The sequence below is a fragment of the Protopterus annectens genome, chromosome 2.part0, assembly GCF_019279795.1.
Source record: "Protopterus annectens isolate FY-2018-M chromosome 2.part0, PAN1.0, whole genome shotgun sequence".
NCBI lineage: Eukaryota > Metazoa > Chordata > Ceratodontiformes > Protopteridae > Protopterus > Protopterus annectens.
In genome coordinates, this window is record NC_056728.1 from 330319782 (window position 1) to 330342489 (window position 22708).

Genomic DNA, 22708 nt, shown 5'->3' on the forward strand with positions numbered 1-22708 from the left:
TCGCCCGCTCACACCCATGTGCAAAGAAATACGTTGTACAGAACGTCTGATTATAATAATAAACCTGCAGCTAGGTTTCCTCCTAAAGATGAAGATGGGACAGTACTATAATACCCCTCCAAACATAATGCGGGATGAACAGCTGATTAGGAAGATGGCAATCAAAATGTGACTGATGCTACTGTTACAGAGCTAGAGCCAAGAAGACAGTCTAAACTAGGATTGTTGCTACTGCTACAGGGCTAGAGAGACGACTACTACACAAGCAGTACATAGAATAAAAAATCTGCCTTATAGCTTTAGGTACAGAACCTGATTCCTTCCCATCCTTTTCAAAGTATGAGCATTAAATATCATAGTGCTGTTCTTTTAAAAATAACAGGAAATGATCAGAAAGAGGAGCAATTCGTAATTTTTCGTAGTAGACGGTTTTCAGTTACTACAGGTCAGATAATTATAGGCTTAGTGTATTTAATAATGCTACGTTTTCTTAAAAATAACTAACTTTAACAAGTCTGTAGTTAACCTAGGAGGAACAAGCCTGCATCAGAGACCATAAAGCATAGCGCTCTGCATAAGTCACAGCAAAGAGGTCCGCCCCCTCCCCACTACAACTTGTGTTAAGTTTGTACAGTTAACCTAACCTGCACGGTTGTAATTTTCTCAAAAAAATGATTTCCTTGTCGTCCAGAGCCCTGCGACTTGAATTAGTAGTGGAAAAGGACCTCTATCACCGACTACTTCACTTGTTATTAAGTAAAATGCATTAAATACGATTGTATTTTCTGTTTGTTAGATTTGATGTGAGTATGTGCAATGATGGATAATTTCTGTGCCCATGTGATGATTACCAGTGGATGACAACAGATATATGTGACCGGGGGTGTGCTTTTTCTAATTCGCATATTAGCTGATCTGCAAATAACAGTGCTGGCTAGTCAATTGCATACCTCTCAGCTGTACAGATTTTAAAAGAATGTCCAGATTTTTGCCTCGTATTTTAAGTCCGTTCCTAATAAAATATGTGATTTTCATCATCGAGAACTGAAGTCATTAAATAGTGGCCGACATCAGAGTCTCAGACTCCATATACTGCATAAAATGCATGCTAATGCAAAACTTATATCCTATGAACTTTGTAAGTTTATAAGACCAATATTTAAAAATGAGTCCCGATTTTTGGGCTATTGTTAGGGTTACCACCTGTCCCACTTTGCAAGGGGTAGTCCCTCATTAAGCAGTTGTGTCTTGACAAAAAATATTAAAAATGGCAAATGTCCTGAGATTGTAGGACATAATTATGTCCTATATTTTATGTAATAGTTGCATAAAACAGTTATTCTGTATCTAAAATACCTAAATGTTATAAGAAACAGAATACGCAACTAAAATGCTACAAGAATAAGCTATTATTTAGGCAAAAAAGTTAAGTTATATCCTTTGTACTGACCGTGGGTATGTGTCAGCCTGTAAAATCTGATGTTTGTCCCGAAAATGTCCCACTTTGGCCATTTGAAAAGGTGGCAACCCTAGCCTTTGTCCCCCCATTACTTTAGGCCTAGGCCTTGTCCAGATTTTTTGCTCTAAGAGGTTGAGAGGTATAAGTCAAATTCAAAATATTCTTGCAAAATAATACAAGTACATTCCTAACCATGAACTTGAACTTGGGTACATGACACACACGCAGGCTCATGATGGCCTTAACTTTTCCAATATTTGCAAGACTGTTCTTTTTTCGGTAAAAATGAGCAATACCAACCTGAATTTATTATCTAGTATCCCACCTTCCCTCCTAGTCACGAAGCAACAACAAAAAATATTTATGTTAAACTGTCACTTAAGTACATAACATATACAAATTATTCTTATGCATAACTAATTTAGATGCGTTTTCCTGTTCAGCTTTATGCTAACTTAAAAGTATCCAACTGATTCCCGGTTTGTTCTGGAGCTGCACCGAGATCAGAATGCGGTATTAGGAACTGAAGCAATGGCACCTTGCTATGTCTTTTACGTTTCCGTATGACACCATTAACAAACAAACGACAATATAAATACATAAAATGGATTTTGTTGTCCGTGCCTGCGGGATGCATAACGTGCCGTGCTTCATTTCAAATAAAATTCATCTTCTTTGCTTAAATTATTGACATAATAAATACTGAGGCACTAAGGATGGAGACGTGCTTGTGTAACAGGTTTATGGTGCCCATCCCCCGTCCTATGACATTTAGTCATAAAACAAATGATTAATAATGTATTTGGATGCTAGGTGATAGGACAACTGCTCCCTCCTAAAGTTATGCAGCCTTTGGCTAAGTTTCCCTGCCTTAAACTAGTTCCATGTCTACTCCTAGATTTAGGGATGCAAACGCTGCCGCTCTCAGGGATCTTACAATTCACATAATCGGCAGGCTGTCTCCACAGTGAGGCCATTCATCATCTAGAAACGTGCATATATTATTGCACTTTGACCTACTGCCTGATATTTCAGAATTACTGTTCACCTATGTGACGTTACACACGTCCTATAATCTTACACCCCCTGGGAGTTCCCTTTTCCCAAAAAAATGACACCTTCATCAACCGAGAAACTGGGGCAGAACATGACACAAACCTAACAGGACCAGGCTGGGTCCCCCCGACTGGCAAGTTTGCACAGCAAGCAGCCCCGTTCTTTGTTCCAGCCCCATACAAGCACCGCCCAGGCAGCAATCTCATACGCATCACTTTAAATTCTCCAAGCCCAAGTCTCACTCAACCAGTCTTAAAAAGACTGTTTTCTACAAACTGGTGCTTCACTTGGAAATCCCGCTGGGTCTTGGAAAATTTCACTGAAATGCTGCTGCTGCCTCTGATCGCTGCAGCTGCTGCAGGACTAGCAGCCCTGCTCATTCTGCAAAAGCTGCTCTTCCCCTGTTTCTGGGATGATTTGATTTATTACCTAAAATTCAGGAGAACACAGTTGGTGATAAAGCAAAGGATGCGCAGAGGAATCGTGACCTTCTTGGATCGTTTTGTAGACCAGGCTAAGACAATACCAAACAAGCCTTTTATAGTATTTGAGGATGAGGTGCACACGTATGGAGATGTGGACAGAAGAAGCAATAAAATGGCTCAGGTTTTCCTAAAGCACGAAGGTTTCAAAAAAGGGGACACGGTTGCCATGCTGATGAACAATGAGCCCGATTTTATCTGTGTTTGGTTCGGACTTGCCAAACTTGGCTGTGCAGTGGCTTTCCTCAACTCCAACATCAGGTCCAAGTCCCTGTTGCATTGCTTCAAGGCTTGCAATGCCAAAATGCTCGTTGTGGGAGCAGGTAAATAATCTTAAGTACTAATTATTTTGTTTACTATACTGCACTTATGCCCTTTCCGTTATTAAAAGTTTAAGCAGAACTTGCGAATTGGTTTTGAAAATCTAGAGTAACTGTCCAGTGAAATAAATAATACGTGATGTGTAGTGACATCCGACCTCTTTGTTTGTCATTTATACCAATATTAAATGGCACGTGGCAGTCGGTAGGTCTATATGGCCAGTCTCATATAGAATGGTGTGCACATCACCACAGGTACAACAATGTGTTTAGCTATGGAAAATGCATGCAGGTAGTTTTACAACAAACGTGGAGGGATGCATTTGCGAAAGGAACTAGTTTACTTCTTTTGGTTTGTGCAGGCCTCACATAAATACACCAGTATGCGTAGCATAACACACGGTCTAAGGTGGGAAAAACCTTATTAGAAAACGTAGTTCTGAATAACTAAAAACAAGTAAAAAGATCTTGCACTGCCCACTTCCTTAAGGAGGCTAGTCACAAACGGATGTGTAATGAATTGTCCCGGACCCGGTGCATTTTTGTTGATTAAAATACAAGTATGGATGTGGTTTAAGATTTATATAGTTGTTTCACTGAAAAAAAAAAACGTTTGACGAGGGAACAGCTAACCCCTTAAATAACATCAAGAATAATTTTTCTCCACTTGCAGTACAGCTTGGAACACTATACCATTTCTCTTCGTGTGAATAACCTCTTTCACAGAGTGGAGTGTGAAAATATTTTCATAGTGTTTTGTGTATGTACATGTGTATGCCATCCTTCTGAGTCTGAACAACACATTGTGAGCTTGTATTCATTCTGATTCCTACTGCCATCAGAAACCCTCAGCTTCACATATCTGATTGCGCCGTGTTTCCTAGCAAGACATGATACTTTTTGGGTTGTCTGTGTTGTGTGTACTGCTGCATGAAGTACATGATAGTTTTAAATATTTTACAGGTAGGATTTTAACCACTACTTTGTATTGTATATCTCAGTTGTTTGTATTTTGCATACTGTCGTTTAACCGAGATGTCGTTTCGTTTTCTTTTAAATTAAAAGTAGCATTCTGTTTTGCAGTCCACAGTATTTATTCAACCACAGAACTCCTCTTTAGACAATTAGCATTTTAGGTAACCTTACAAAAAAAAAAATTCTCATTAATATTTCCATCCTTCCTTCCTTCCTGCTTCTTTCACCTTTGTCTTTAGTTTTTAATTATTTTAAACTAGGCATTATCAGCTGTCCATTTGACCTGTTTGATGTTCAACTTGTATTAGTATTTCATAATTTCATATTGTTAGAATCCCCTTAGACAACGTCATTGTCTAACATCACTTTTCCCATCTGACTTTTCTTTTAATTGAAAATATATTTGCATAACCTGACTGAAAGTTGCTTATGAAAATCCTTCATTCTAGACTTGCCTGTTGACAATTCTGCATACACAAAAATGGAGAATAGAAAAACTATTCTTAAAACGAGAAGATAATATTATATAAATTCCAAGAGCTGTGCAGCCCATTCATTTCTGTTTAGGAAGCCCTAATAGCCTGTCCATTCCCTCCCAGCAGTGAAAGTTAGCTGGTAGGGAGTGGGCCAGCTTGCTGGTCCTGGGAGGAGTTCTACCTTTCCTTAGTAGAGCACCCCTGTTAGACAAAACCCTACAATCCATTTGTTCCTGCTAAGGAAACCCTATCAGCCCATCCACTTCCTCCCAGCAGTGAAAGTCAGGTGGTAAGGAAATTGGCTATCCTGGTAGACTTGTGGTACAGCCTATCATTCCCTAGTGGAGCACCTCCTCCTGCTCAAAGGTCTATGAGCTCTGCTGTATGCATCCACTGTAAGAAGCATGCCTCCACATGCTGAACCATCTGGTTTGTGGATCTGTACAATGGCAGTGCATGCTCTCTAGGCACATGCTCAATGGATTCAACACCTAGAGCTACCACTAGGAGTCACCCAAGTGTCAAGCCAGAACCACTTCTCTTCTCCTTGAATGACAGCAGGTCCTTACTCAGTATTTTGAAATATTAATGAAATATGTATTTATAATATTTTCTCTACTGTGTGGTATCTACTTATCATATCCAGCATGACAAGTTGTTAACAGTGGGATAAGATTTTGAGATGGATTGGGCAGATGTCAGTCCCTTGCACATCTTTTTGGCATTTGTGCACTCTTAAGGACTTGAACCTAACAGCTTAAGGGGCCATAGTTTCAGGAGATGCATACAAGATTTTCATTTATTCATTTGTTGGAGTTCACTTCTCATAAAAGCTGTCATATTCATTTTCATGACACCAGCCATATTATGTTTCTTTGATGGTTTTGTTAGCAACACTACTATTTGTCATGAGATGTACAATTTCTATAAGGTTATGTTCTCTCATTTTTTTACTCTGCATTACTTTATGCCTATGCACCCTGACCATGACTAAAAAGGGTGCCAGGACCAGTTCACTTGCCAGGCGATTTTCCTTGGCTACGTTTGATCATGAGTGAAAACATGCAACCAGTTAACAACCACTCATACCATCATACACCAACCAGTAACTGCCCTGCCCTAAAAAACTCAGTACAACCCTACTCTAAGACTAGACCGCTCCGTTCATCCAGTAATTATTACTTGAGGTCACTAGATCAAATAATAGTCACAGGGATGCTCTGTTCTCCAAATAAATATTTACAATATGGAACTCTATTCCCCAGCAAATAGTTCTTACAACCAACTCTTCCACTTTCAAAACTCTTTTCAAGGAACATCATATAAATAACTGAATATGTTCCTGCTCTTCCCCAGGCTGACCAGACTCCACTCCCTGTCTTCACTCTTCACTTCCTACTCCTAACCCTTTACAACTCCTCCCTGAAGACCACACTGCTTTCTCTTCATTTTGCAACTGTCTTAATTATTTCACAATATTCTTCAAGCTCTCACAACTAATCACACTGCTATTCATTTTGCTGCCTTTATCTCGACAAGTCACATCGTGTTACCCTAACATCCAACACTGGACCAGTCTCAATACTTAGAAACATCATATATCTAACTTCTACTATGGTCATCTGACCCCCCCCCCCCCATGCTATTTTCTTCTCTGATGCTCTCCTAAAGCATTTTAATAATTGTATTAACTGAAATTGTGTTTACGTTATAATACTTACGGTATAGAACTACACTGAAATACATGTTAATCTTATGTGTTCTATCGTAATATTATATTATTATATTGCATGTCCTCCCTGTGGTCGCGTGGATTTCCTCCGGGTGCTCCGGTTTCCTCCCACATCCCAAAGACATGCTGTAGGTGGATTGGACACTCTAAATTGTCCCTAGGTGTGAGTGTGTGCGTGTGTGTGCCTTCTGTGGAAGGTTGGGTGCCGGGCTGGCAACTCAACACTGTAAAACTTCACTGCCAATCATGAGTGGACAGATGATCCACTGTGGCGACCCCTAACTGGGAAAAGCCGAAAGTAGAAGAAGTAGAAGATTATACTATTATATTCTTGGAGCTTTTCTCCCCAGGCCTCCACTGAAAATTGGCTACTAGCCAAGTCGGACGCACCTGGTAAACAAATGAAAAATAAATAAATAAAGGAGTGATAATTCTTATTCTCTGTTAGCTTTCAAATATGGGAGATTATTTGTCTTGTTTTCTGAGAATTTAGACAATTCCTTTGCTGATACTGTTGGATTCAAAAGGATGATTTAGATATTTATGCAAGTATGTTGCACAAACTAAGTAGATTTTTTTCACTTTGATACTGTCATGCTAATCAAACTGGCTATAAACTTACTGCAAAAATAATGCACCAGAGGAGGTTTCAACAACTTCTTAGTCATTGTTTTTTATGACATATATAATAATGTTCTTTTCAAAATAAGGGAGATACAGAAATTTTAGTGAAATTTTATAATATTTGTTAATATTTATTAAAATGACAGAACATGTAGAATAATTATGTACAAGAAGAAATTACTTTTGTTACATGTATAAAAAGACAAAGGAGGATAATAACTGGTAGTGTACGACTAACACTGCTACTTTATAGAAACAAAAGAGGATAACTGGTACTGTACAACTAACACTGCTGTTTTATAGAAATGAAGGAGGATAACAACTGATACTGTACAACTAACACTGCTGCTTTGTAGAAACAAAGGAGGATAATAACTGGTACTGTACAACTAACACTGCTGTTTTATAGAAACAAAGGAGGATAATAACTGGTATTGTACAACTAACACTGCTGCTTTATAGAAATGAAGGAGGATAACAACTGGTAGTGTACGGCTAACACTGCTGCTTTATAGAAATGACGGAGGATAACAACTGGTAGTGTATGAACAACAACTGGTAGTGTATGACTAATACTGCTGCTTTATAGAAACGAAAGAGGATAACGACTGGTAGTGTATGAACAAAGGAGGATAACAAATGATAGTGTACAACTAACACTGCTGCTTTATAGAAACGAAGGAGGATAGCAACTGTTAGTGTAAGGCTAGCACTGCTGCTTTATAGAAACAAAGGAGGATAACAACTGTTAGTGTAAGGCTAGCACTGCTGCTTTATAGAAACGAAGGAGGATAACAACTGTTAGTGTAAGGCTAGCACTGCTGCTTTATATAAATGACGGAGGATAACAACTGGTAATGTACAGCTAACACTGCTGCTGTATAGAAATTATGGAGGACAACAACTGGTAGTGCATGAACAAAGGAGGATAACACAACTGGTAGTGTACAACTAACACTGCTGCTTTATAGAAACAAAAGAGGATAACAACTGGTACTGTACAACTAAGACTGCTGTTTTATAGAAACAAAGGAGGATAACAACTGGTAGTGTATGACTAACACTGCTGCTTTATAGAAATGACGGAGGACAACAACTGGTAGTGTACTACTAGCACTGCTTCTTTATAGAAATGGAGGAGGATAACAACTGGTAGTGTACGACTAACACTGCTGCTTTATAGAAACGAAGGAGGGTAACAACTGGTAGTGTACTACTAGCACTGCTTCTTTATAGAAATGGAGGAGGATAACAACTGGTAGTGTACGACTAACACTGATGCTTTATAGAAATGATGGAGGACAACAACTGGTAGTGTATGACTAACACTGCTGCTTTATAGAAACGAAGGAGGGTAACAACTGGTAGTGTACTACTAGCACTGCTTCTTTATAGAAATGGAGGAGGATAACAACTGGTAGTGTACGACTAACACTGATGCTTTATAGAAACGAAGGAGGGTAACAACTGGTAGTGTACTACTAGCACTGCTTCTTTATAGAAATGGAGGAGGATAACAACTGGTAGTGTACGACTAACACTGCTGCTTTATAGAAACAAAGGTGGATAACAACTGAGTGTACGAACAAAGGAGGATACCAACTGGTAGTGTATGACTAACACTGCTGCTTTACAGAAATGAAGGAGGATAACAACTGGTAGTGTACGACTAACACTGCTGCTTTATAGAAAAAAGGAGGATAACAACTGGTAGTGTACAAATAAAGGAGGATAACAACTGGTAGTGTATGACTAACACTGCTGCTTTATAGAAACGAAGGAGGATAACAACTGTTAGTGTAAGGCTAGCACTGCTGCTTTATAGAAACGAAGGAGGATAACAACTGTTAGTGTAAGGCTAGCACTGCTGCTTTACAGAAATGAAGGAGGATAACAACTGGTAGTGTATGACTAACACTGCTGCTTTATAGAAATGAAGGAGGATAACAGCTGTTATGTACGACTAACAATGCTGCTTTATAGAAATGAAGGAGGATAACAACTATGTACGACTAACACTGCTGCTTTATAGAAATGAAGGAGGATAACAACTGGTAGTGTACGACTAACACTGCTGTTTTATAGAAACAAAAGAGGATAACAACTGGTAGTGTATGAACAAAGGAGGATAACAACTGGTAGTGTACAACTAACACTGCTGCTTTACAGAAATGAAGGAGGATAACAACTGGTAGTGTACTACTAACACTGATGCTTTATAGAAATGAAGCTGGATAACAACTGGTTGTGTACTAGTAACACTGCTGCTTTATAGAAACGAAGGAAGATAACAACTGGTAGTGTACAACTAACATTGCTGCTTTATAGAAACGAAGGAGGATAACAACTGTTATGTACGACTAACACTGCTGCTTTATAGAAATGAAGGAGGATGACAACTGGTAGTGTACGACTAACACTACTGCTTTATAGAAATGAAGGAGGATAACAACTATGTATGACTAACACTGCTACTTTATAGAAATGAAGGAGGATAACAACTATGTATGACTAACACTGCTGCTTTATAGAAATGAAGGAGGATAAAACTGGTAGTGTACGACTAACACTGCTGCTTTATACAACAACATAAATCACTACCACCTGTGTGTGACTAGTGAAGGCACATTATTATTATTGTTGTGTAGTGTTTTGTATCCTCTTCTAGAGCAAAGAAATGACCGGAGAGAAATTAGTTACCAATTTGGTTCAGTGCAACCAGTAGGGGAATAAAATGTTAGAAAATGTTTTGAATACTACTTTAGTTTGGAAAAGTATTCCAGATCAACTGTCCTACTCATTTTTTCCTTCTTTAAGAAGCTTAGCTTCTGGAAGTTTAATAGGATTATAGGATCATAGGAGTTTACTAGGCTATCGACCCAGAGGTCATTTCAAGCCTAGCCAATTCAGTCCAATGTAATACCATAAATATGATAGTCAGTGCTCAGGATTGCATTTAGTAATGACTGTCCATGTTCAGGTGTGTTCTGGGCACTATCCGCAGTAACAATTTATGGTGCCCCATCCACTCGTCCAGGTTCCTCTTGAACAATATCATGGAGGTGCTCTGCTTCACATGAATTGGCAACCTATTCCAAAGATGCAGCTGTTGCTGGGAGACACATGTGTCCCTCTGACATTTTAAGTTGCAGTCCATATTTAGGCTCCTGAAATGGGTAGGTCTAGTCCTGTTTGGTTTATGGATATGCTGCAATTTTATTAGGTTTGGGTCTGAGATTGCTCTGTAAGCCAGGCATAAGTCTCCCCTAAGAAGTCTATACAATACAGAGTATAGTGACAGGGACGTTTGACCAGGTGTGTACAGCACGTGCTGGAGTCCCTTGATCTTCTTTGTTAGAAACCTCTGAGGTCTCTCCAGTTGCTGCGGGTGCTTTGTATGGTACATGGCAGACAGGGCATTATACTCAATTATGCATCGGAATAGTGCCAGGTATAGAGGGGTTATAACCTCCTTTGCTCTTGAGGTGATGCCTTCACTAATTAAATGTACTATGTAGAAAGCCTTCCTTACTATAGTAGACACATGGTGGTCAAAGTTAAGGTTGCAGTGTGATCTCAGATCTCTTACGACTTTGTAGGTACTTAAGGTATTGTTGTTGATTTGATAGTGTGAGGGGACATTATTTTTGCTTCTTCAAGCACAACCTTGATGAGTGGATGGGAAACCACAAATTTGTCCCAAGGGTTCCACCTGTGTCCCTCACTGACAGGGGTGACAGGTTCTGACTGAGGTTTCTTTTTGGGGATAAACTCTTGGCTAGGCTTGTAAGGGCCCCAGGGCCATTATCCTAGTAACCTCCTATGATCCTATGAAGGGAATAATAATGCATTTCTTTGCATTCAGTTTGAGACGGTGACTAAGACACCAGTCGTTGGTCTAGTAAGACCCTTCTGGAGTACACTGACATAATTTGGGGATTCAATAATTGCACCCAGTTTGTAGTCGTCTGCAAACCTGGTTAGCCATAACCTCTTAGTTTTGGCCTGAACTTCTGAGAAGTATATACCAAACAGTAGGGGGCCTAGCACTAACCCCTGTGGCACCTTGCTGGTGACAGGTTTGCTGGTTGATGTGGAGTCACCCACTTTGATAGTGTGTGTCTGGTTTGTGAGCCATTTGAAAAAAACATCTTACAACAAAGGGGTTTACATTCAGTTTGCTAAGTTTATTGGTAATGCCTGAGTATGGGATAGTGTTGAAAGCCTTTGCCAAGTTGAGGTATGCAGTGTGCACAGATTTGCCCTTGTCAATGGCCTTGGTCACATTTTTGAAGAAATCCACCAGATTTAACAGGCAAGATCTGTCTTTGACACAGCCAAATTGGGTTGGATCCAGGGTTTGGAGGTCATTTATGTCTTTATTTATGAGGTCCATAGTGCTACATTCCATAGCCTTACAGATGAGATTGGTCAGGCTTATGGGTCTGTAATGGCCAGGGTATGTTGCTAGGTCACCTTTGTGGAGGGGAATAACTGTTACTGCTCTGCATGCCAGTGAACAAAGCCTGTGGTTAGGCTATGATTGAAAAGGGTACTTAATGGTGATGCTATTTCATGTTTTAGCCTGTTTAGAAGACAGCTTAGGATGTCATCTTGTCCCATAGAGGCTGTGTTTTTGCCTTGGACAAGGCTTTAATGACTTGCTCTTCAGATATGTAGGGTGGAGTGGGGGAGTTTGGGGGGAAGGTTGTGATAAGTTAGGAAGGGATAAGGCAGTGAAATTTTCACCAAACCTATCTGCTGGCAGATTTGCTCTCTGTGTGGGGTCAGTGTGTGTAATACCATTAGTCACTAGCTCTGTACATGCTTGGGTCCTACCTTTTAGGCTATGTACATAGCTGTAAAAGGTCGCATGATTATCCTTGGTTGTGCTTGCTAGGTTTTTCTCAAAGGAGCCCTTAGAGGATTTGATATATTGTCTTATTTGCCTGTTGAGGCTGAGAAGAGAGCTTTTCCATTGTTGGGGCCTTAGCTTTGTTTTCTTGGACAGCAACTTTTTGCATTTATTGTAAAGTTTATTTATGCAGGATGTCCACCATGGTGGCTTGTTTTTACTTGGGACTCTGGCTTTAATTCTTTCTGGTACAGCTGAGTCTATACATTTATCCAAGTGACTGTACAGGGCTTTAGTGTAAGCCTCAGTGTAGTTACCACTTCCAGCTGGGGGTGGGGCTTGGAATGCATTTATACCTTCATCTAGGAGGGTATAGCTTATTTTGGAGAAGTTTTTTAGTGTGATCTCTGAGCTGTATTGAACTGAACTGTATTGAATTTTAGTACACTACTTTTTATTGTAACTATTACTTTGTTGAAAATATTTGTACTGTAACTGGAGCTTTTCTTCCCGAGCCTCCACTGAAAATGGGTTTCTGATCCAGTGGACTTTCCCAGTCAACAAATGTCAATAAAGAAAGAAATAAATAATCTCCCCCTTTGTGAATTCTGGTGTTAGTGCCTTACTCATAGATCTGAAAACCAAAACCTCCTTAAAATCTATAAACCCCTTCGCCCTCCTGGCCAGTTACTTCTATTGCAATCCTTAGCTAAACTATGAAATTGTCTCTCCCCCTCCCTCTGCTGTACTGACAACCACTCTAATTTCAAATCTCTCCTCCATTCTTATCTTACCTCAGACTGGGACTGTTCCTGCTCCCTTCCCACCTAAATTACATTGTCGTCTCTTTCAAACCTCCCTTCGATCTCATCTACTACCACCTCTGGTCACTAACATTATTGTTAGAAGAAGCACTAAACTTGCATTAATACTTTATGAGTTGTATTTGTAATTATATTATCTGTATGATTACTTTTGACTTTATATTTTAACATTTGTGTTTTTTTAAACATATACTCCCTGATTTTGTATTTGTATTTTAAATTGCATATTTATGCTTTTGTATACTGTATATTCCATGCTTTACTTATGTTATATTCTGTTATTTGCTTTTGGAGCTTTTCTCCCTGGGTCTCCACTCAAAATGGGCTCTGCTTGGCCCAGTGGACTTCCCCTGTCATCAAACTGGAAATAAATAAATAAATAAATAGTGCCAGCTCGAAGGTGACTGTTTTGTGGTCGGATCTAATTAATGAGTGTCCAACAGTTGCTGCAGTGCATCTGTTTGACATGTTAGTGAGGTCCAGATCTAGTATGTGTGTTCCTCTTTTCAGGATATGAACAATTTGTTCCAGGGCACTTGAGTTAACAAAGTCAAGAAACTTTTGCAGCAGTGAGTTAGGGTTTTCTAGCTAATGATGGGATAATTGAAATCCCCCATAACCAGAGTGTTCAGGAATATTTGGATTGACTCCAGCTTGGTCAAGTAGGCTTCATGTGTGTAATGACCCATGTCTAATGGCACTATGTTTCTTTATATTTAGATTTGTTTGTTTGCTTATTTGTTTGTCTGTTTGCTGTAGACTCCTTGCTAACCACTGCCTTGGCTGACCCTGTCTCTCACAGATACACTCATTCCCTCTGCTAGCCAAGTGCATGTTCTGAATCTCCCCTGTATGTAAGCACTATCCCACCAGTAAACATCAGCCTTGTGTCATTCATCTGAAGGTCAACGAGAACATCAGCCTTGTGTCATTCATCTGAAGGTCAAGGAGAACATCAGCCTTGTGTCATTCATCTGAAGGTCAAGGAGAACATCAGCCTTATGTCATTCATCTGAAGGTCAAGGAGAACATCAGCCTTGTATCATTCATCTGAAGGTCAAGGAGAACATCAGCCTTGTGTCATTCATCTGAAGGTCAAGGAGAACATCAGCCTTATGTCATTCATCTGAAGGTCACAGAGAACATCAGCCTTGTGTCATTCATCTGAAGGTCAAGGAGAACATCAGCCTTGTGTCATTCATCTGAAGGTCAAGGAGAACATCAGCCTTATGTCATTCATCTGAAGGTCACGGAGAACATCAGCCTTGTGTCATTCATCTGAAGGTCAAGGAAAGCAGGAGACAAATGGCAGCTGAAGGGTCTCATACTGTAGGTGTCTTGGATTCCTCTGGGTCAGGCATGTAGAAGAGAAAAAAAGAAGCATGCATGCTGTTTGTGCTGCCAAGGGAGCACTTGTACAGAACATTTTCCATTACTTTAGGCTATTTATCCAGAATTAGCTTTTGGCATATACAAGGGTGCAGTCCTGCATCACATTATTAAATCTTTCTCACCAAGGCAGGAAAATCCACAATGCTTGTTTAATTCTTCCCCTTACTGGCTGTCTCTCCCTGGGATATGGAACAATATATTTTTAAACACCTTTATTTAATTGTCACTTGTGACATACGCAAATTTACATTTATACAAAAGTAAGTAATGTCTTTTGGCTTTTCCCGGTTAAGGGTCACCACAGCGGAACTCCGGTCCGCCAATGATTGGCAGTGGATTTTTTTTTTTACCGTTCCGAGTTGCCAGCCTGACACCCGACCTTCAAAGAAGGTACACCCATTCACATGCACCTACCTGCATGTCTTTAACATCAGTCGACCATGGGGAGGTCATGCAGACTCCACACAGAAGGCGCTCCAAATCTATTGCCTTTCTGTGTCTTTAGTAAATTCAAGTCTCCATTTGATTACTGTGTGCCTCTGAGCAGGTCACTAAACCAGACAGTGCTCTGAGGCAAATGGGAAATTGGCATTTGCACAGTTATCAGCATGGCTTCTGGAATGGCCACAGTACTGTTCATGCACTTTCTCTGAGTTTCTTGGCAATAAGGAACTCCTACTTAGTATTATTCATTACTATCTCCAATATAGTTGATTACTTTTGTCTATATTTTCCTTTGGTGTGGACTTTCTAAACCTAGTTTCATGAAGAGTGATGGCTCTGCTATATATATGTCATTTCAGTTCCACCCTCATGTTTCCCAATCAAGAAATATACTACAAATTTGGGCACTAGACTGTTGCCTTTCAGCATTTTCATAAAATCTTTTACATCTAACAACTCAGAGCTAAATGCCATACTAAAAGCCAATTTCATTGCACTTCCACGTACTTAACATCTTTTCTGAATTATTGTTATCTCATGTAAACCAGGATTTAGCATCTACTGGAAAGTGATTCTAAGAAAAAAACTGTGTTGTAGCTGTTTTTGAAAAAAAAAGAGCCCTCATGCTCTTTGGATGAAGAGCAAAATTCAGATAGACCTACCTCCACAGACGAACAATTTCTATACTGAGCAGCACATCTTAAACATCAAAACTCCCTATCTAAAATATCTAGGTTTATGGTTAAACACTTCCTTAAACTTTTACATACTGAACAGAGAACATTAATCAGTGCAGTTCTATGTAATGCTGACAGCATCATCCATTGCTGTTCCCCTGAAGCCATGTCATTCCTTCAGAAAGGGATACTAATTTCCACTTCTTACTCACCACTGCCTCCATCTTTAGCATCTACAGATTTTGTTTAATCTCTATAAATCCTAAAGGTTTATGCTGTACTCTTTTCCACAAGTGAGCGACCATATCCCTCTGTTCACAATGGATTGACTTCATACTGCTGAAAATTCAACATGAATAACCAGCGCCTTCATTTTAGAAGTCTATAACTTGAAGCACTGTTCCACACTAGTCACACACTACCCCCTTCACATACATGTTTGCCCTTCTGCTTCACCGTACCTTTTACTTTTATTCATGCCCGCTGTAGTCGGCCTAACCTTTACAGTGGCATTACCTTCACCATTAGATGTCTTGCTTCCTTCACAGTTTTACTACTACTTTCTTAAAACATCAACTGAATGCAATAATTCTAGAGTAACACAGTGAGTATTCTATTTGAAGAGCAGCCTAAGGATACAGGAAGGAGACTTGGCTGCAGACCAGCCCCAGTGACTTAGTTCAGGTGCTGTAACCCCGCCAGGCAGGAAGTTACAACCACAGACAGATGGAGGTCAGACTGAATATCCTGAAGGAAAAGTAGTGATCTGGTGATACTGTTGTGGCGCCATCTGGTGGACAGATGGGTAATTTCAGAATCACGGTGAGTACGTGAGCAGTTACAAGTTAAAGTGCAGATGTGAGAAAGCATGCACTTGTATATAGCCTAGCATTGCAAGTTTTAGTGCTTCAGGGTGCTTGCCATCCACCAGACTGCAAGACTAATAAGATTAAAGATGCAAATACCAGTGAGAATCCCAGAGGTAATGTCATACCAGCAATTCCTTGCTTTCCATTGCTCCAATGTATCAAAGCGAGGTCAACCTTAGAATGTAGGGCAGGTTACAATTGTTAGTCATGAGGGTTTAGACATCTATGACATGACAAAGGGACACCGTGTAGATGGGCCAAAAGTAGATTTAAAAATTCCTCTGTTTTTCTCAGTGATGTCCTCATAACTAACCACATTTCATTCACCTCTTCTTATTCTGTCATAAGAATGCTGTATAATGGGGTGGTCGAATAGTCTTAGCTTCTTTGAACCATCTTCTTGTTTCCTTGCAAGTCAATGAATCATGTTTGATACAAACATGAAAAAAACTCCAAAAAACTCCAGCTTTACTCTGTAGCATATCGCCTACCATGAGGTGATCTCTGCCTAACATATAAAGCTATGTCAAACCCAGAGCTGTTGGACATGCTACACCTAAAGAAATCCCAATCCCTCCAAGCTACATGCTCTAGGGACCTAAACCTTGTCACCACAATAAACAGGACATGCTGGAGGAATAGATTCCTGTCCCAGAGACTTCCTATACTCTGGAACAAGCTACCCATCTATGTCAAGGAAAGTTCTTCATTAGCACTCTTCAAGAAAAATCTTGATGAGTGGATGGGAAATATGAAATACACTCTGGGGATCACTTCTGTGTCTCTGCTGGACAGTGGCACAGGAAAATAACTTTCTTGGGTGGCGTAAGCTATGGAACCTTGCTGTCTAGGCTTACGTAGGCCCTTGGGTCGATAGCCTAGTACCTACCTATGAACCTATGAACTTATATGACTATGATTTAATATTTACAGAAGTTTTAGCCAGTTTAGAGAAACTAAAGGTAAGTTAGTATAATATTTCTGATTTTTTGTTACTGAGGATCACTTGTCTGTGGCGAATAAAGGCTTGTTGCTTTGGAACACTACCTGGGTTACATGATTTTTGGAAATTATTGTGAGTGAGTTCATCAACAAAGTTTTAAGACCACTAGTTTGTGATTTTTTTAAGCTAATATATAAGTTAATTTAATACAGACTGGAATTGCAATATGAAGTGAGAGCATACCTCTCAACTGTACAAATTTTTGCAGAATGTCCAGCTTTTTGCCTCATATGTTTGGTGTGTTCCTCCTAAAATCTGTACCCTTTTGGCAAATAGCTGAGGAGTGAAGTCATTAAATGACAAATATTTGAGTTTAAGAATCCACATCCTTCAGAAAATTCATGATAATGCAAAACCTATTCAACTATCAACTTTCTAAGTTTGTAAGAACAAATATTTAAAATCTGTCCCTATTTGTCCCCCCATCATTTTAGGCTTTGTCTAGATTTTTTGCTCTAAGAGGTTAAGTGAGAGAAACAACAGGATTATGGCATATTTATGTAGAGTGTCAGGGACAGAAATTGACTGAAGTTAGGAAGTGAGTGAAAAAGGATGTATACATAGGTATGGCTGTAGGAATATATCGTTTGATTTACCAGAGTTACATATTTGTGATTAGTATTACCAAATTATAGTTATTTTCTTGGCTTGGTATGTTCAAGTGTTTTTACCAATTGTCACTCACAGAGAACAGTTCATGTACTGAACCATCTCACCCATTTTATCAACTTAATTACAATAAATACAGCCAAACCTTATAAGTTGTTCAGTAGCACTAGCCTCCACATTGTTTATGTCACAGTAATGGGTGTCATCAAGCTTTGTAGATGAAGAATGGAGGATGAAATGTACCATGCTTTCTGGATGTGTCCAACAAGGAGATAGACACTCCTTTTCCCAAAATCCCAATAATTTGAATACAGTCTTCTTAAAGTAGAGACGCAAATATGTGCTTTTCTATAAGAAAAACCTCGCTTTTTCCCTACTAGTGGTAAAATAGTCACCACTTGTTCCTGATCATTGTAGTGAGAATATTATATGATTTAGATATTCAGCTTGTTTATAAAGCAGCACACATATCCTATATTAGCTCATCATTTTATTAGTATCACTGCTAATTTCTAATTGGTGAGGCAGTTGCACCTCATTTTTAACACTTTGGTCATTTGTTCAGTTGAGTATGGCATATTCTATTATTTTAGTGGTTAAAATAAGCAAATGTACAGTGACTGCAATCTATAGATATGGTAAAACATTTTAATGGCTAAATAAGTTTCTAATAAGTATTTTTTGTATGTAAAATTATTTAACAGTAAACTATCTTATATTCCTGAAACAGGATGCCAGATTCCAGTGGATTTCTTATCCTCCATGGTTCTTCTGTGATAAATGTTCAGTTATTCAAATAGGCAAAAAGAATGTCTGTATTAACCTACTTTTGACCCTCAACCTCTAATGAACTGCTTGCCCAAGATTATCAGAGCATGGTATTTGTATAAGAGTGTTTACAAAACAGGCACAACATAAATATAAGACCCATATGTCCTGAGGTGGCAAGGTGGAGCAACCAGCAGCGATTATTCTTCACAGAAAGATGAGCCTTAGCTTATGTACAAGGGAGTTCCAGCGCTTTCCTCCTTCCTTCCAGTCTTCCTTCCTTCAGTCTTTCACTCCTGCATTCCTTTCTTCCTTCTCATGGAAATGACTGAATATCTATAGCTTAGAATTATACTTATCTTCTATATTTTGTCTGAAAATTAGTAGCTAGTCCTCAATATTTAATAATCAAACATAAATGAGAATTGTTTTCATGCAGAAGTCATCAGAAGCACACAGTGTACAAAATGCATGTTGTGTGTGTGCTTGTGTACATGGCATATTTGAAAAATATATTGGTGACAGTTTTAGACACGCACACACGTATATACAGCTGAAAATTATGTTAAAATGTATGCTCATAATAAGCATGAGTAATGGTTTAAGTTCTTGCTTCACTGTACTAAACAGAATGCAATAATGATGATAATGTTTGCAAAAGTGGAAAACAGAAAAAGAAATTTTGGTGACAAGTATTTCCATTCTACTTTGAAGATGAAAATGTATTTGTCTGGGTGGAACTTCTTCTTTTTATGTTTTCCATCTGATAATTTCATTCTTGGTCTTCCAAGTAATATATTTCAAGTCACCTGTGAAACTAGAAAATACTTTAGGAGTATGAAGAATTATAAAACAAAGTAAGCAAATTTATTCTGTTGTTTTTCTGTCTTAGATTAGTAACATACTTGTCATATCTTTTTTAGAGACACACGATTTTGTACTTTTAACAAACAAGATTGTATTTTAATTTTTGCATGCTCTTGAAAATTAGCATGCTTCAGGTTTTAATTTTCCTTCTAAAAGTAGCTTTGGAAATTTGGCATATACATTATAATAGTTATGAAAAAAAGAAATAAGGTAATACAATCAGTCAACTGGCATTTTATTTAATGTAAAGGCACTGTGCTTGTTCTTTGAGTGTTTCATGTTGTAAACCAATGGTTTTAACATATTAAATTGTGCTGAAGTGTTTACATATCATAAAATATCTTTCTGGTTGATCTAACTGTTACATCTTTGTAGCAAAAACAACAATAAAATACAGAAAAACCTCAGAGAAGTGAGGACATTTGGTTCTTAGATGGAATACAACCACTGTTGTTGATGGATAGTATTTATTTTATATTTTAAATATATTAATGGTTTTCACTGTATTAATAACATTATGTTATACATCATAAGACTAGCGTTTGCCTTGACATCCAGTCTTGTGGAATTCTTCAAATTAAAAGTGTGTGCAGAATTGTGCTAGACTATAACTCTACATTGCGTACCTTATGTGGTTGCAGTAAATGGAATGTAGCTGATATGTTATCAAAGTGTTTATTATTTATACTCAGATATGTGTGTAAATGTGTGTGTGTGTGTGTGTACATGTGCATTGCTACATGTGGGCACATCTTACTGCATGTATAGTGGCATGCAGAGTACATACTGCTTTTTTTTTTTTTTAGATACAGAACTTGCAGCTGCATTCATTTTCTTAAATTTACTTTAAGAGAAAGAGGAAGTTTAGGTTGAAATTGATTGGGGCTACTGAGAGTATATAACATTTTTAAAATGTACATCATTAGCACAGAGTATTTGATGATCATGTTTGAATGTTTCATATTAACTTAGTCATTAAAAATAGCTTTAGATACCTCAGTATAATTTTGTCATATCAAAAACTACTTTTTATTTTCCAATAGAAATTCCTACTTAGAAAGTGCAATGAGCACTTGTGTTCTTTACTTATGAAAGGAGAGCTTATATGTACTGTACCTGAACCTACAAGTTATGATAAACATGCTTGCTGATGTGGCCTTTGTCCTTACTCACTGTAGCTTAGAGCTTACTGCCTGTATAAATAACAAATCTGCAGATGAATGTGCAACCTTGTGTGAAATATCTTATTGTTATTAGGGCTACATTTGCATTACTCCGTATCATTTAGGTTCATGGTTCATATGTGTTTACTAGGCTAATGACCACAAGGGACTACATATGCCATGAACTTCACTAAAATAAAGACTTAAGGAATGAAGTTAACAAAAGACTGATCAGACAAAAACATGAAACTGTCTCATTGACTTGTTACACAAAACTTGCTCTGAAAGTTTTCAGATTGCCTTAAACACTATTCCTGCTGCCCCCAACCAGGGCCCATTTTATTGTTAAATAAAGTGTAGGAAGATCTTTTATCTTGTAAATCCTGCATTTATGTGCTGACAGCACCAATACGAACTGGGCTAATGCAGGCTGAAAAAGAATCTTTTATTTTGGTGTAGTTTGCTTCTACTTGCTTCTAATAATACTGTGGTGGAGTGAAGCTTCATTCATTTTACTGATTTTGTTTAACATTTGGAATTCCAAGCACAGATGGTACAATGAAAGAAAAGATTTTGTTGAACTTGGAATCATATCTACCCCTTTAAAATGACTACAAGCAGCACATTATTAGATAAATAATCAGGGCACATAGATGGAAACTGGAGAAATTCCATTTCCCATTAAATACACTGCTGCATTTCTTTATTTTAGTGATTTGTATTTAATGTTATAAAATGACTATGATAATTATATCTTCTTCTGCCTGGCTTGCTGACTGGTGTGGTACCCACCTGGAGAAAACATACAGGCAGCTTGTTTCCCTTCCAACTAAACTATTTTCTGTTTTGCAACCTTGAAGACAACAATTCCTAAACTTATTTTAGACAAAATCATCTGTATTCTTGTGCAGTTACAGAAGTTTATGAATTTGCATTTATGCGATAGTTTACTTATGGTAATATTTTACTCAAGAAACATTTGCTGAGCTGTATTTTCACTCATGGTGACTTTTGTAAAACATAATTGCAAACTGAGCTGAGATCATTATTTCTTAATCCAGCGTGTTCTGTATGTGATACATATATGTTTTACAAAAGATCCACATGTCTGGTAACGGTTCCACTAAATATCATCGAATTTCAAAACATCGAGACCAAATCGTCAAACACCCAAATCGTCGAAAACCCATATCATCGAATCTCAAATCATTGAAAACTAGAAAGCAACTAGAAATAACATCCCAGACATTGTTTACTACATTTATGCAGGGGGGCAAGCCCCCCTACACCCCCATGTGGGGGGGCTCCATCCCCACACCCCCCATAATTAAATATACCAACTCCAAGGTCGCACTACAGTGGGGTTAGGAAATTACCTTTTTCCCCCACTGTAGTGCAACCTTGGAGTTGGCATATTTATTTACGGGGGGGGTGGGGGGCAGAGCCCCCCCACATGGGGGGTGCATGGGGACTTGCCCCCCTGCATAAATGAAGTACTAACTCTGTGGAATGTTATTTCTAGCTGCTTTCTAGTTTTCAATGATTTGAGATTCGATGATATGGGTTTTCGACGATTTGGGTTTTCAATGATTTGGTCTCGATGTTTTGAAATTCGATGAAATGAAATTCGATGGTATGAAGTGGAACCCTGGTAACTAACTGTGTTTATATATGGCTTTGACAGCTCAGCATAAGCCATTAAAAACAGTGCCTCAGCAAATGTTTTTATATCAGCAGAAAAACACGTTAAAATTTAGAAACTTAGGTTTCAGTATAACAATATAGACAATCTATGATATTTTGTAGTGTTTTGCTGCTCACCCATTTTCCTTATAATCTATCTGAGTCTGTCACAATGTCAAATAAAGAAGTCTGTCCTCTTATTTTTGGTACAGTACACTTGAGACAGACATCCTATGCATGTAGGTATGCTTATCTTTATTTTCAAATAAATTTAAATGAACCAAGATATACATGAAATTAATCATTATCCATATAGTAATCTGTTTGCAATAAAGAAAACACACATGCGCTCGCGCACACACACACACACACACACACACACACACACACACACACACACACACACACACACACCATTATTTATTTATTT

General features: G+C 38.4%; 1 protein-coding gene across 1 annotated transcript in view; it reads left to right on the forward strand.

The window, feature by feature from the left end:
- Positions 1–2672: 2672 nt before the first annotated feature.
- Positions 2673–22708, forward strand: part of LOC122793088 (long-chain fatty acid transport protein 6-like) — a 335770-nt gene continuing 315734 nt past the window's right edge. Inside the window, exon 1 of the mRNA XM_044060809.1 lies at positions 2673–3320. Within this exon, the coding sequence (XP_043916744.1) occupies positions 2840–3320 (481 nt within the window). The 5' untranslated portion in view covers positions 2673–2839. The remainder of the gene's footprint in view (positions 3321–22708) is intronic.